At 39.8% G+C, this 16658-nt stretch overlaps 1 protein-coding gene across 5 annotated transcripts in view; it reads left to right on the top strand.

Annotated features, from left to right (window-relative positions):
• The window catches only part of CNTRL (centriolin), an 84473-nt gene that overhangs the window by 39078 nt on the left and 28737 nt on the right, over positions 1-16658 (top strand). For all 5 annotated transcript variants that reach the window (XM_082615067.1, XM_082615068.1, XM_082615069.1 and 2 more), the window contains 10 exons: positions 181-401; positions 3456-3632; positions 6768-6902; positions 10698-10843; positions 11451-11658; positions 12400-12579; positions 14193-14372; positions 15137-15253; positions 15546-15690; positions 16151-16299. In XM_082615067.1, coding sequence (XP_082471193.1) covers positions 181-401; positions 3456-3632; positions 6768-6902; positions 10698-10843; positions 11451-11658; positions 12400-12579; positions 14193-14372; positions 15137-15253; positions 15546-15690; positions 16151-16299 — 1658 coding nt within the window. The remainder of the gene's footprint in view (positions 1-180; positions 402-3455; positions 3633-6767; positions 6903-10697; positions 10844-11450; positions 11659-12399; positions 12580-14192; positions 14373-15136; positions 15254-15545; positions 15691-16150; positions 16300-16658) is intronic.

Below are 16658 nucleotides of genomic sequence, written 5' to 3'. Positions count from 1 at the left end.
GGGGGGGAAAGCTATTACTATATCCTGAAAATGAAAACTAAGATAGTAGGAAATAACTGGAAGCTTATAATTTCATTCTTAGCTAGTAACAATAGCTAAGGAGACTAAATGCAGTAATTATGTATCCTGAAAGCATTTTCTTATATATATTATCGCCTTCCCTTTCTTCGTCTTGCTTAGGCCAGATAGCAGCAAATGAAGCCCTGAAGAAGGACTTAGAAGGTGTCATCAGTGGGTTGCAAGAATACCTGGGGACTGTCAAAGGCCAGGCTACTCAGGCCCAGAATGAGTGCAGAAGGCTACAGGATGAGAAAGAGACATTGCTGCAGAGATTGACTGAGGTCAAGCAGGAAAGGGACCAACTGGAAATAGTTGCCTTAGATGCAGAAAATATGAGGAAGGTATGATTTGTTTCTTCTTGTCTATTTTCCTTACCTTCAGAAGTAGATGATGTCCAAGTTAAGTTAGTTAAGGAAGTTAGCAACAGTGCACTTGTAAGTGACAAAAGTGTTAGGGGCTCTTTAGTGTTTTGGGGTTTTTTTCCCTTTAGTTGTGATACACTTGGAAACGTTATTTTTCCCTTACTAAGAAAAGGAAGATTATTTTAGCTGAATTTCTATCCCTGAAAAGTATTGTGATCAAATAACTAAAGAATAAGAAACTATAGCTATTACAAATACTGTATTAGATGTTCATATTTTGTTATTTGTGTAGCAAAATTAAGCATAACATAATTTTTCTTATTCTTGTTGCTGTTACTTCATAATTGTAATATTATTTTACAGATAACAAAACAGACACAGTATTGTAAATTATACCTTTCCATGCTTGATTTGTTGACATTCATTTGGAGATTTCACTTGCTCTGTTTTAGTTGTTTGGTAAACTTTACATTGCAGGAGAACCCAGATTCCCAAACCTCATCCTCAGTAGGGTTGGCTTTGGAAATTTGAATTAATTTGTTTTAATGTTATGAAATGTATCAGACATATAAGAGTATCAAAAATATTTAATACTATGTACTCACAGCTTAAAAACTAAGACATACAGATATATTTGAAACCCTCTGTGTACCCCTCCCAGAGGGAGCAAAATCCTGAATATGGTTATTATTTTCCTCTATCTCTCTTCTTTTATTATATGTGTATCCATCTATAAACAATACGTATTATAGTTTTGCATAACTTTAGGATTTATATAAAAAGTACGTAGTGTATTCTTTGGCTACTTCCTTTCTTCATGTTTATGTTTTTGAGAATTATGCAAGTTGATACATGTAGCTCTATTTTTATTGATGTATATAGCATCCCATTGTATGTGCCTACCACAAATTTATTGCTTATTCATTCTCCTCTTGGGGGATATTGAGGTGGTTTCCATTCTTTTGCTATTACAATATTGAGAGTGACATTCTTACACACATCCTGAGCATGGGGACTGTGTTCACAGTGGAACTGTGAGTCAGAGTGTACGTGCCTTCTCAGCTTCACTAGATATTGTCAAATTACTGTCCATAGTGATTTTGTGAATTTCTCTTCCCCCGGCAGCAGTGTGAAGGGCTACCATTACACCACATCCTTGACATCACCTCAATGTTATCTAACTTTTATTTTGTAAGCCTTAATTTTGAAATAATTTCAAGCTTACAGGAGAGTTGCAAGAATAGCTCACTATACCCTCCATTCAGAGTCACCAATTAATATTTTGCCACATTTGCTTTCTCTCTCTCTCATATATAATTTTACATGATTTTATATACATTGTTATAAAAAATTTTTCCTAATCATTTTAGAATTAGCAGTAGACATCATGCTCTTTAGCTTCTAAATATTTCAGTATGTTTCCTAAGAACAAGGACATTTTCTAAGATAAACACAGAATAAAGATCAAATTCAGGAAATTTAACATTTTGTCAGACTTAGTGTTTGCCAATGTGCTGAGTTTGAAATGATGTCTTTTTATTATGAAAATTTTTACATTTACAGGAAAGTTGAAAGAATAATTCATTGAGCATCTATGTGCTCTCTTAGATTCAACAAATATTTTTCTATATCTGTTTTTTTTGCTGGGTCGTTTGAAAATTGCAGATGTTATGACATCATCCCTTCAGTACATATCTCTTAAAAATGAGGACATTTTCCTACATCAGTGCAATACCATTATTATACCTAGGAAAATTAACAGCAATTCCCTAATATCATCTAATATCTGAGCCATATTCACATTTTCCCAATGTGCCAAGAATGTCTTTCATGGCGTGTGTGTGTGTGTGTGTGTGTGTGTGTGTGTAGAATCCAGCTGGTAGTTCTGTAGAGTGTCCCACATTCTGGATTTATCTGATTGTTTCCTCATGGTTTGTTTAACTTGTTTCTCTATGCTCTGTGCAAAATTGTGTCTTGTTTTAACTGCATTCTCACTTGATTACTGGAGAGGTTAAGTACTTTTCATCTGTTTATTTGCCATTCAGTTTTTCTCTTCAGTGAAATCCCTATTCATATTCTTTGCCCATTTTTTCTATTGGATTGTCTGTCTTTTTCTTAATGATTTGTAGGAACCTTTTATATATTCTGGATATTAATCCTCTGTTGGTTATATGTAGCATCTGCATTTTGGACAAGCAACCCATATGATTCAGATGCCAGGTGGTCTTTTGATCACTTACTGAGAAACTCTTCTATAGAAGTCCTTATCACAGGATTCTCCTCTTTAATCAGAATAGTTTAATTCTTCAAGATTCCAAATAAACAGATGAAAGCTATAATGTTTAATCATAAAAAAAATAAATAGGCTAAAATGAATCAGAACTGTGGTATGCTAATCAATAGGTACTTATATTCTTGTTAACACTTGTTTCTCTATCATCCTTAATATTAGAGAGTGCTAGTCCCATTTTCTTCTTCTGGTAAGTGAACATACTATGGTTTAATAGGAAGAGTGTGGGCTTTGGGGTCAGAAATCTCAGTTCATATTCTGACCCTGTCCTTTTTTTAGCTGCACAGCTCTGTGCTGTTTACTTAGATCTTCATTCTCCATTTCCTCATCTATAAAACGGGGATAATACCTTGCCTTACACAGTTACTGTGAGGATGTAATTAAATAATGAACGTGAAAACATTTATTCCAGTGTTTGAAGGAAAATAGGCCTTAAATTTTATCCTCCTCTCATTTTTTCTTCTTATGAATACATAAGACTCGTTTAAAGTATCACACAACTGGTTACTTTGGAAAACATGTTGTAGCTTACTGATTTTTCTGATTACATTTAGTCAGTGTTTTTGTTTTCCAGCCTGGATTCACACGGCCTGCAGCTTCATCGTATTGCCATTGAGTACTCTGTGCCTGGCCAGCACTGGCTGGCCAGCATTTGCTTTGAGTGCTCAAGTTACTTATAATGACTTGCAGATGCTTAAGCAGCACACTGAGGGCTCTGTACTTAAAACACTGAATCCTTGCAGGAGCTTGCAGAGCTAGAAAGCGCCCTTCAGGAGCAGCATGAGGTGAATGCATCCCTGCAGCAGACCCAAGGAGACCTCAGTGCTTACGAGGCTGAGCTAGAGGCTCAGTTAAAAATAAAGGATGCCGAAGCCAACCAGCTCAAAGAAGAGTTGGGAAAACTAACAAGGCTCAGCCAGGTAAGTAAGAGCACAAAGCCATCTAGAAACCAAGTAGGCTGGGCCTTAACATAACAGCTTTCCTTTAATTTAATCGAAGATTAAACACTCTTTAATATAATGTATGTGGAGTGATGGGAAGAGCACATTTTTGGAGTCAGACATTCTGAGCTTAAATATGACCCCTGTGTGAACATGGGCAAGTCACTTCATGGCTCTGAGCCTCTGACAAATGCCTCATCTTCTGTAAAGCGGGTTATGGTGAGGGTAAGTGAGACAATGGGCCTGAAAGCACCTAGCAGTTGCTAATCAATAAATTCTAGTTGTTCTTTCTCAAAACAGCTTTAAGAGACCTCTTTTAAGTTGATATTAAATTTTACTTTGCTACTTCCTATTCTGGTTGGATGAAATACCCACTAGTTTAATTATACTTGCAAATTAGTGAAATAGTTATTCATCCAATAAATACTTATCGATTGGCCATTAAGGGCCAGGTGCCATGGATGCTGTAGGGAATAGCACACACATGGTTATGTCATTGTGAAGCTGACAGTCTGGTAGGTAAAACAGGTGTCAGACAAAGAAAACGATAGGGTTCTGTGCTAGGGCAGTGGTGGTCAGGGAAGACTGCCCTATGGAAATGGCGTTTCAGCCGAGACTTCAAGGGGAACTAGGATTTGGCTGTGCAGAGGGAGCAGAGGTGAGAAGGTAGAGGTAAGGGATGTGTTCTAGGCAGAGAGGCAAGGAGAGAGAGCCTAATGCATTTCAAGTGCTGAAAGTATGCCTCCAGTATGCCAGGAGCGAGAAGAGGAGTAGGGAATGAGAGTGAGAGATAAGGGCAGAGAGGAAGACAGAGGCCAGTTATAATATATTCTTGATCACATTAAAATACAGTTTTGTTTAGCTATTAGCCAAATGGGTTGCATCTTCCTCCAGGAAGCCCGCCCTCACCTTCTGTTATGCCTACTGAAAATCTGGATTCAGGACTCTACTTTGATTTTCCTTTAACCTGTGCTCAGTCAAAGCATTTTAGCTTGTGTATGAAATCATGTTTAGATTGTCTGTCTCTCCTGCTAGACTCAGAGCACAGTGAATGCCCAGATTGTAGATGCCTGTTTCAGTGCCTGGCACATGAGGAGGGTCAATAGGTTCTAACTGGATGAAAGTTAAATAAAATAAGATAGTTTGAAACAGGCACATGAAAAGATGCTCAACATCGCTAATTATTAGAGAAATGCAAATCAAAACTACAATGAGGTACCACTTCACACTGGTCAGAATGGCCATCATCTACAAATAATAAATGCTGGAGAGGGTGTGGAGAAAAGGAAACCCTCCTACACTGTTAGGGGAATGTAAATTCATGCAGCCACTATGGAGAAGTGGAGGTTCCTTAAAAAACTAAAAATAGAGTTACCGTATCATCCAGCAGTCCCACTCCTGGGCATATATCTGGAAAAGATGAAAACTAATTTGAAAAGATACATGGACCTCAATGTTCATAGCAGCACTATTTACAATAGCCAAGACATGGGAGCAACCTAAATGTCCATCGACATATGTATGGATAAAGAAGATGTGGTATTTATATACAGTGGAATATTACTCAGCTGTAAAAAAAAAAAAAAAAAAAGAAATAATGCCATTTGCAGCAACCTAGATGGGCCCAGAGATTATCATACTAAGTGAAGTAAGTCAGACAGAGAAAGACGAATATCATATGATATCACTTATATGTGGAATCTAAAAAAATGATACAAATGAACTTATTTACAAAACAGAAATAGACTCACAGACATAGAAAACAAATTTGTGGTTACCAAAGGGGAAAGGGGGGAGGAGGGATAAATTGGGAATTTGGGATTAACATATACACACTACTGTATATAAAATAGGGAAACAACAAGGACCTACTATATAGCACAGGGAACTGTATGCAATATCTTGTATTGATAATAACCTCTAATGGAAAAGAATCTGAAAAAGAATAGATATATATTTATGTAACTGAATCACTTTGCTGTATACTGAAACATTGTAAATCAACTATAATTTAAAATTAATTAATTATTTTAAAAAATAAGATAGTTTGAATCCCAGGAATTCATGTAAAATGGCATTCATATGATTAGAAAAGGATATAAAAATAGGCTTATTATAGTAATTATATTACTTTGTGGTCCTTTACATTAGATACCAAATGATATCAAATGACCATTTGCCAGTTGTCAGTGTTATATTTCTTAAGAGTACCAAGTTTTATAAAACTGTAGTTGACCTGATCAGAGTGTGGAAAACAAGAGGTTGGGACGGAAACAATTAAAATAACAGTAAATACATATTTTAAAATAATAGTAAATACAATTTCTGGTTAGCATCTCCTTTGAAATAAATTTTCTTCTTTCAAAAGTTTTTAAGCCAGCCCTTACTGGCTTAAAATCCATTGTCTTTTGTACTTCCATTGTCCTTTTTTTTTTTTCTTTTAAATCTTGACAAAAATATTACAGCAGCCTGGCCTTTTCACAAATTCATATGGTATTGAAAGGGACATTCCTTTCCTTGCATCAGGACTACCAGGATTGGTCTTCAAACCACACATCGAGATTGTGGAGCATAACAGATCTTCTCTCTCTGATTTACAGATCTATGAGTGGGACCCTTTAGTTATATGAAATCACTTGTGATGCCTGTTAAATGCAGATTCCTGGGCCTTGCCTAGAAATTCTGGCCCATCAAGTCTGAGAGGGAGTCCAGGCATCTGTATTTTTAACAGGTGCAGCAAGTGATTTTGATGCAGGTATTTGAGGACCACAGTGTGAGAAATATTGGTCTAAGGGGAAAGAGAGCAGTAACTGTTGAATCACTCACAGAGCTTTTAAAGGTAGGTATTTAGGCTCACTCCTGGAGATTCTGAATTGGCGTACCTGGGCTGAGCTGATTCTGATGCTTGCTTTTCCTTATGTATTAATAGTTTAAGGAGGCGTGTGAAAAGCTTACCTTGGGCTTTTAAACTTGGGGGTACAAATGTAAAACTGAGTCGTTATAAAACCAAAGCTCCCAAGGGATTGCATGTGTATGTAAATTTATTTATGCCTTATTAGATCATAAATTATTGCTATTTTACTTTTTTTGTATCATCGCTTCCTATGGCAATAGTTAGAACAATCAGCTGTTCAAACAGAACTTGAGAAAGAAAAGCAAGCCCTCAAGAATGCACTCGGAAAAGCCCAGCTCTCAGAAGAAAAGGAACAAGAAAATAGTGAGCTCCGCACCCAACTTAAACAGCTGCAGGTAGAGACTTATTGGCTCCCAATACATTCTTTATATGGGACACCCAAATATGTTGCCATCTTTATGTCAGATACTTCACAACCTGCTCATATATGTAGTAAGCTACTTGAGTTATTAGAAAAAAGGAATTCTGGATGGGATAGTACCATAGCCTCTGTTGCGATCATTTTAAGATTATTAATATGCATATCCTTTGTGTTGTTATTATGGTGCTAAGAGATAGAGGCAGTGTCGATGGGAAACAGAGAACACTAGGTAAACTCAGGGGGGACAGCAGTACCTTGCATTTCCGCTAGAAGCGGCTTTGTTACCAGACTGAGCTAAAATTATAAGATTGATGCATTCTTCTTCCACTGAAATATCTTTGTAATTATCCAGGAATTTAACTAGAACTTCTTAATTGTAAAGTTTTCAGTCCCCTTCTCAGAAGGAATGTCATTAAAAATGCAGTCATTTTACATTTATGAGAGTTTTCTTTGGCAGACTATTTTTATAGCTATTGTCACAATAATCTGCCCAACAAACTGCCCAAGAAGCAAGTGGACAGGATTTTCCAGGTAATTAAACGCTCTCAAAGAGGACACATGTCTGAACAAACAAGTACCTGGATCAACACGTAGGTTTCCAGATCTGTGAGGTCAGGGGTCACTTAGCTGACCGAGGTGGCAGCTGTTATACTTCACCAGAAATCAAGGGGCAGAGTTATTGTGGTTTGGGGGAAGGCTCAAAAAATTCATCTAGGGGGGTTTGTGACAAATAAGACTAAACTCACCCAAATTCTCTCTCTCTTCTTCCAATGCCTTGAATATTTTTTTTCTCAAAGTTTAAGAAAATCTAGTTAGGGCTTCCCTGGTGGTGCAGTGGTTGGGAGTCCGCCTGCTGGTGCAGGGGACACGGGTTCGTGCCCCGGTCCAGGAGGATCCCACATGCCGCGGAGCGGCTGGGCCCGTGAGCCATGGCCACTGAGCCTGCACGTCCGGAGCCTGTCCTCCGCAACGGGGGAGGCCACAGCAGTGAGAGGCCCGCGTACCACAAAAAAAAAAAAAAAAAAGAAAATCTAGTTACCTAGAATTTAATTTTTACTGCTATCATTTTAGCTTCTGAAGTAAATATCATAAAAGATATACATGTGGGCTTCCCTGGTGGCGCAGTGGTTGAGAGTCCGCCTGCCGACGCAGGGGACGCGGGTTCGTGCCCCGGTCTGGGAAGATCCCACATGCCGCGGAGCGGCTGGGCCCGTGAGCCATGGCCGCTGAGCCTGCGCGTCTGGAGCCTGTGCTCCGCAGCGGAAGAGGCCACAACAGTGAGAGGCCCGCATACCGCAAAAAAAAAAAAAAAAAGATATACATGTTTTCCATTCTTGTGTGTGTTGTGTGTATGTATTGGGTGTTCACTGGATTATTATTTTTTATTTTTACCTTGGAAATTTTCAAATAATCACAAAATCAGAGAGAAGATAGCCTTATGCCCTTTCATTTACTCAGCTTAAACAATTGTCAACATTCTGCTGTTCTTATTTCAGTTAATCCACATTTTTTTTTTTGCTGGAATATTTTAAAGAAAATCTCATACATCTTTATTTCAACCATAAATACTTCAGTACACATCTATTAAAGAAAAGGATTTCAGGGGTCTCTCTCCAAGGTAGAAATTGAGGTCAGCTTTCCAGAATGCTGGTCCATGCTGTAAGACTCCCTTAGTTGGACCTAGGTCCTTTGGTTACTTGGCCTACTGACCTCCTGATGCAGAGTACAAGTTAAACTCACTCTACATTTATCTTTGTCAGAAATCATTTAGTTGCAGTGAACCAAAACCTACTAATACTAGCTCAAGGAAGGAGACAGGCAGCTTGCTGGTGACCAGAGCTGCTCTGTTAACCTTCCAGGGCCTGTGCGGCTCTCATTTCTCCTTCTCTGTCTCCCCGGGCATTGCATTTTGGCCCAGCATCAACCCCAGCCCCAGGCTCGCATAACTTTACAGGTCTAGCTCTCATACAGACTTGCTGGACTGGATCTTGGTTCACATTTTGGAGAGGGAGAGAACTTGTTTTCTGGCTAGTCAGTGGATTGGCTGTCCTTGGGTCAGATCACCTGTGGCCAGGATTAGAAAGTAGTGCATATGTGGGTGGACAGGCACGTTCATTGCAATGCTCATTCTCCAATTTAGTTAACAGTGTTAAAAAAAAACCCCAAAAAACAAAAAACCCAATGTTATACCAAGTTTGAAGAAAATCACTTAAGTAGAATATAGGTATTCAGGGGAATATAGTCAATAACTTAGGATATAGAACTATTTTTTCTGTACAGTTTAGAGAAATTTTAGCAGTTTCTTTTTACTTGAAAGAGGTACTGTCTGGATTTAATTCTGGGGTCTAGTTATGTTCATTAGTTTCTTAGTGAAAATATCCTAGCATATAACAAATACTCCCACAGAGAATTGTAAGCTATTAGAGAACTTCAGTATTAGATGTTGCATTTTTCAGTTGATTGGCAGATAAAGCTGAGTATTATGGGAAGGTGTTTTTTGTTTTTGTTTTTTCTAAGTTTGAATTATATATATTCTCAAGCATATACATAAATAGAATACTAAAATGAATCCTTATGTATATATCACTCATCTTCAACAGTTTCAACACATGGACTATCTTACTTCATCTGTAACACATGGCCAGTCTTATTTCCTCTATAATACCCTCCACACCTCACGCCTCACACTTGTTCACACACTGAATTATTTTGAAGTAAATCCAAAACATCTGATTTTATCTGTAAATACTGTACTATTGTATGTATCTCTAAAAAATAAGGCTTTAAAAAAGAAGCATAGGGTAGTTCCCTGGTGGCCTAGTGGTTATTAGGATTCCGAGCTTTCACTGCTATGGCCCGGCTTCAATCTCTGGTCAGGGAACTGTGATCCCACAAGCCATGCAGCACGGCCAAAAAAAAAAGAGGCATAAACACGGATACTATCGTTACACCTTAAAATTACAATAACTCCCAGGCTTCCCTGGTGGCTCAGTGGCTGAGAGTCTGCCTGCCGATGCAGGGGACACGGGTTCCTGCCCCGGTCCGGGAAGATCCCACATGCCGTGGAGTGGCTGGGTCCGTGAGCCATGGCCACTGAACCTGTGTGTCCGGAGCCTGTGCTCCACAACGGGAGAGGCCACAGCAGTGAGAGGCCCGCGTACCGCAAAAAAAAAAAAAATTACAATAACTCCCTGATATTGTCAAATACCTTAAGTGTACAAAATGTTCAAATTATAAATTTTTTAGAAGTGTTATGTTGGAATCAGAATCCAAATAATGTGCACACATTGCATTTGGATGACTTGACTCTTGTCTCCTGTAATCTATAGTTTTGCTCTTTTTTTTCTCTTTGTTACATACTAAAGAAAACCAGGTCTTTGTCCTGTAGAGTTTCCCATAGTCTAGATTTTGGTGGTTGCATCCCCATGGCATTGATTAACATGTTCTTATGTCACATATGGAGGCTTATTCAGGTTCAAGTTATTTACTCTTTGGCAAGAAGACAGTCTTAGGTAGTGTTCATACGTACTTCTTTTTTGCATCACATCAGGACACATCATAATGCCTGTTTGTGTCTTTTGTGACTTCGGATTAATCAATAGATTCAGGTATTGTTGGCCATAGTGCAAAGGGTTTTTAAAAAAACTGGTAAAGGGAGTTGACTGGAACTGTTATATGGTAAATAATATGGGCTGTGTGTGTGTATTTGGGTGTGTTTTTTATTTTGTTTTGGTAATTTTTACCCCTCTCCATTTTACCCCCTCCACAGGATGACAATAACCTGTTAAAACAGCAACTTAAAGATTTCCAGAATCACCTTAACCATGTAGTTGATGGTTTGATTCGTCCAGAAGAAGTGGCAGCTCGTGTAGATGAGCTAAGGAGAAAACTGAAATCAGGAGCTGGGGAGATGAGGTAATGGAAAATCAAGACCTCCAGGTAGAGAGTGGGCTGAGTTGTGAATGTGGGGTTCAATGATGAAATCACCTTTCCAACTACTGTTAATGGCTGAGTTCTTTTGTAAGGTTTCCCTTTTCCCTTATCATATTACCATGATTGAGACACAGGTTGCTTAATTCAAGTTGCCTGTCACTGATTTTTTTAATCTTTTATACTTTTTGGTATTATTTAATTTAAAAAACACAAAGGCTTTACGAGTAACTTGTTCTTGAAAGCTTTCTGCAGATGGTCAGGAAATAGAGTCACATTATGCATTTTAAATAGAAAACAAATATCAAAAGAAAACTGAGGCTAATTTGAATATATGAAATGGACATTTATTCTTTGAACACACATTGTTAGCCTGACAGGAGCCTGTGCTTTCAGAGTGGCAACAGTCATTTAATAAAAAAATGATTTGCACTGAGGAGGTGCACAGTAATTTGCTACAGATTGACACCAGTCCCATTCCTCACAACTCTTTTTACTTCTGCACTAATGTTACCGGCATGTTTGCACCCAGCATCCAGCATCAAAAATAAAATGTCACACTTATACCATTTTTTTTTCCCTCCCTTACCAGAATCCATAGTCCTTCCGATGTCTTAGGGAAAAGTCTCGCTGATTTGCAGAAACAGTTCAGTGAAATCCTTACACGTTCCCAGTGGGAAAAAGAGGAAGCTCAAGTGAGAGAGAGAAAACTCCAAGAAGAAGTGGCTCTGCATCAGGAGAAGCTGGCCAGCGGACAAGAAGAGTTCAGGCAGGCCTGTGAGAGAGCCCTTGAAGCAAGAGTAAGAGAAGGGCAAGAGGCAGCTAGAGGGAAGTGTTTAGAAAACATTCATATTTTTCAGCAAATTACAGTGCTTCCTTTCTCATGTAAATGCAATGTAGGGAATTCCTGGGTGGTCCAGTGGTTAAGATTTCTTGCTTTCACTGCCCAGGGCCAGGGTTCGATCCCTGATGGGGAACTAAGATCCCACAAGCCGTGTGGCACAGCCAAAAAAAAAAAGAAAAAAGAAAGAAAAGAGTGTCTGTTATGTAGATTATACCTTAATAAAGGTATACCTTTATAAGGTATACCTTTATTAAGGTATAATTAATAAAGGTATAATTTTTTAAAATACAGTGTAATTGTTGTTAGTTTCACTCCTAATAAGTCAAACTAGGTGTGACTAAAATTCAACTCTAAATGTGGTTACTGATGTCAAAGTCACGCTTCTTTGTGACACTGTGTTTTCCTTGTTTTGGAAGCAAGTGAGAGATGTTTCTTAACGTGCAAGTGGATAATACAACATCGCTAGAGTGTAGTATAGTGCCAGGATCTGAGTTTTTGATGTAATTATTTTAATGATCAGGCAAACATTAAAATGGATCCTAGAGGACAGTTGTGATAAAGCCATCCCCAGTAACTCATTAGCACAGCATTTCATTTTACTCTTTAGTAAAATGAAATATAATTCTCTAGAAGGTTTTTATTTTGCTCAAAACATATTTTGCTTAAAAATCATCTTTGAAACTTGATTTCTTCACAGATTAATTTTGACAAGAGGCAACACAAAGCAAGAATTCAGCAGTTAGAGAATGAAATTCACTATTTACAAGAAAATCTAAAAAGTATGGAGGAAATCCAAGGCCTTACAGATCTCCAACTTCAGGAAGCTGATGAAGAGAAGGAGAGAATTCTGGCCCAACTCCAAGAGTTAGAGAAGAAGGTGGGCAAGACTAGGAAAGAGACGTATGAGTCCCCACTGCCAGGGTCCTGCACCCAGCAATGGGGCAGCTGAGAGGGGTGTGATCCACGGTCACCTCTGGCTGCATTGCTGGTCCAGAGGTGGACCTGACCTAGAGAGACCTAGATGCATGTCATCAAATCAAGAGCCTGAGACAAGGGTGCCATGCTAGATGGAAGCAAGAGAATTGGGATGTAAGGAGTGACTTGAGAGTCAGTTAGGTGGGGCTTAAATGCTATGGGGCTGAGTCATGCTGACAGGTTTTCAACCTTCTTGATAATCCCAGTGCATTACCCCCACCTTTTCTGTGTGTTAGGCTTTCCTGTCTTTACTTTCTTCCTTGTCCAACTTAAATTCCATGGTCTCCCACTATCGCTCTTTTTTGCAAATATCCTCAGATCCCTTGCTCTTTTCTCCTATCTTCTATGACAAAACTGCAGCTATCTGCTTTCTTTAGCCCTGCACCCATGGCTAAGTATTCCTGAAGAAAAAAGTCACCCATCCAGGCATAGCAGTAACACTATAAATGTTTGCCAGCCTCAAATGGGCAGCATTACCCTTTTCTCTGGTAGGCTCATTCCCTTGCTGCACTGTTTCGTACCTTCTCACGTCTCACACCTACCCTCTCCCTTCTCCCAGCCCCAGTGAATGACTTGCTTCGTGCTTCACTGAGAACCCATCAGTTCCCAAGTATTATTGAGTCTGCCTCCAAAATCTCTCTGGAATATTTGCACTTTGTCCTTCTCCAGTGCCATCACCCTCATCCAGCCATCATCTCACTTCTGGACAACTGCTGTGGCCACCTGACAGTCCCCCACTTCCACTCATGACCTGCTCCACAGAGCAGCCAACACGCTCTTCCAAAAACGTGAATAGGCTCTTGTCAGTCCCTCCCCATCTCCCCTTGTCTCCAGCAGCTTCTGTTGTCTTTAGGATAAAGGCAAAAATTCTTCACCCTCTGAGCCCTTGCATGATTCGCCTCTGTTGAGCTCTCTCCTTTTCTTACCGTGCTGCTTCTTTCAGTTCCTGAGACTTCCCAAGTTTTGTCTTCCCTCCTGGCCATTTCTTCTCCTGGACCATGCCCCTCCCCCATTCTTCTTCCTGAAAGCCCTCCCCCCAGCAATCTAGGTCTCCCCTGCTGGCCTCCACATAGTACCTTGTTCTGTCCCTGGATAGCAGTGATCACAGTGTTAGTTACACATTTGTCTGAGTGTTTGTTTAATACATGTCTCTCATAAGCTCCTTGAGGGCAGCAGCCAAGTCTGTTTTGTTTACCACCCTATGCCCAGTGCCTGACTCCACGATCACAAGGGGCGGGCCCATTGCTTGGTGATGGCGCCAAGAAATGTTTCTACAACAAATGAATGGATTTATGATCATGAAGATTCTTGACTAAGTATACTGATTTCATTCTAAGTTATCATACAGCTTTGAGATGTTGTTATTTATTTATTCACTCAGGAGCACCTGCTGAGTACCAGGTATGGTTCTAGGCGTGGGGTGTGTGAACAGAGTCCCCGCCCTCATGGGGCTTATGTCTTAATTCACTGCTACCAAATGATTCATCTCCTTAATTAGTGTTTCTTTTATTTTAGAAGAAACTTGAAGATGCCAAATCTCAGGCACAGTTTCTTGGTTTAGATAAAGAACTGAAGAAACTAAAGAAAGCTGTGGCCGCCTCTGATAAGCTGGCCACAGCTGAGCTCACCACTGCCAAAGACCAGCTCAAGTCCCTTCATGGAACCGTTATGAAAATTAACCAGGAGCGCGCAGAGGTGAGTCCCCACGCACAGAACAAGTTTCCACCAGGGCTGCCCCTGTCGAAAAACATAGCAACTTGTATTACTGATCTCTTGTTATAGACTTTGGCTCTTTTATAAACCACCATAAAGTTGTCTGTTCCTCTTCAGACCTGAAGATTGTATTTCCCCCGTCACAACCCTACCATGGGTCCTGTACTCTATTGAGTCCCAAAGGAGCCATCAAATGAAACATACTCTCCTAATCTCAAAGCGTAGGGGTCTCTGCTTAGGGAGGCACCTGTCAATACACATCCGAACAGAGGTCTTCAAGGCTCGCTGTATAACCCTTCTGAACCTCAACTTTTTGTCTTTGTCATCGTGTGCAGTCTGATGATAATATGTCACTTCACAGGGTTATTTTGACTCCTGACTGAGATAAGTCTGTTATAGTCTTTATAATATGCAAATGCTATGAGATTAAGACAGTAAGTCATAGGAGGGAAAATCTAACCATGGGGGTCCTCAGAGACACCAGTCACGGCAGACTGTAGAACAGAGAAGAAACAGTCCTTGCTCTTCCTGATGCGGAACCCTGCCCACTTGGCCCCCAAAGAGTGCCAGAGTGAGCTGCCAAATCATAGGAACAGCACACATAAGGTGGGACTTGGTACTACGGGTGCATGGGGTAGCTAGGCGGGCGATCTGATGAAAGCAGAGGACTCATTCTGAGGAAGAAAGAAAGAAAGAGGGCAGCCTGCAATAGCAGTGGTGCCTTTCTCACACCTCCGTCCCCGTAGGAGCTGCAGGAAGCAGAGAGGTTCAGCAGAAAGGCAGCACAAGCCGCCAGGGATCTGACCCGAGCAGAAGCAGAGATCGAACTCCTGCAGAATCTCCTCAGGGATAAAGAGGAGCAGGTCAGTGCTGGTACCCCCATGAGACCGCCTCCTTACTGGGTACTTATCAGTTCCTAAAAGACTGAATTACTGTAGGCAACATCTCAAAGAATTTTGAGGTACAGCCAATAGTCAATCAGTCCTTGATTCTCTGCTGTGTGCCAGGCATTGCATGGTTTAAATGTAAGGAGTAATGCAGTTCCTCATTAGTAAAGTATAAGTAAAAAATTATAGAATTATAATCTTACTGCAAGGAGACTGCATCTGGGAAAGAATATTCATTGACAACTTTGTATATGTGATTTTTTAATAGTTTCGAACTGAGATGGAGAAAGTAGAGGTAGGCACCAGAGGAGCAAACTCACAGGTGCTAGAAATCGAAAAACTGAATGAGACCATGGAGAGACAAAGGAAAGAGATCGTAAGACTGCGGAATTTACTAGACCTCACTGGGGCTGGTAAGGTATTGGGCTTTGATTTTGGTAGTGGTTTTGTAGTTCTAAAATTAAATCATCGTGTTTGTTTTTTACCTTTAGCAAATTATTTAACTGTTACAGATCAATTCCGTGCTCGATTTATAGAGCTGTGATAATTAGCTTAATAAATAAAGCACTTTTTAAAATTTAAGTACAGTATCAAGGGACTTGATTACAAAGAGAGGTTTATTTTTGTATTTTCAAAAGAAATAATGTTTACAAATCTGTTCTTTCTCTGGCTCACTTTATAAGTGAACAGCAGTAGGATATGTCTATCCTCTTTAAGTGCCAACAAAAATTTATTACCAAAGGACAGGCTGAACGGCAGCTTTGAGGAACTGATAAAAGTCATTGGCTCTCGTGGAATCACTTTTGTATTTTGAGAGAGAGAGGAAGTAGATGATTTCATACCCAACTTCACAGAATGGCTTTCCTTTTACAGATAACAGAGGAAGCTTTGAAAATGTTTTGGAAGAAATTGCTGAACTCCGACGTGAAGTTTCTTATCAGAATGATTACGTCAGCAGCATGGCAGATCCTTTCAAAAGACGAGGCTATTGGTACTTTATGCCACCACCATCATCATCAAAAGTAGGAAGTCTGTGGTGCTGGGAATATATACTAAATTTTCTTTAAGCAAGTGTGACGGTGTTGCCTTCCCTAAATCTGTGATCAGGTCTCAAGAACAACATATCTAGGCTAAGCCATGCATTGAGGTTCTTAAGTACTTTGTGCTGTGTGAGATGGAAATAGGGCATTCCCAAGCAATGTGGCAGTTGCCCACTCATGCTCAGGTGGTATGTGTGGGGTCCCTGAACAAGGATCCTATAAGGGTAGATTAAGTGACTTGAGCCCAGAGAGCCTTTTGAAAATGGCAGTAGAATTATAGAGTCTCAGACAGAAAAATAGGCACCTGGATTGCATTTCCTTTTAACACATTCATTCAGTAC

Source organism: Mesoplodon mirus, assembly GCF_964341445.2.
Source record: "Mesoplodon mirus genome assembly, chromosome: 1".
In the NCBI taxonomy this organism is placed as follows: domain Eukaryota; kingdom Metazoa; phylum Chordata; class Mammalia; order Artiodactyla; family Ziphiidae; genus Mesoplodon; species Mesoplodon mirus.
This window is presented reverse-complemented; position numbering and strand designations above follow the sequence as displayed.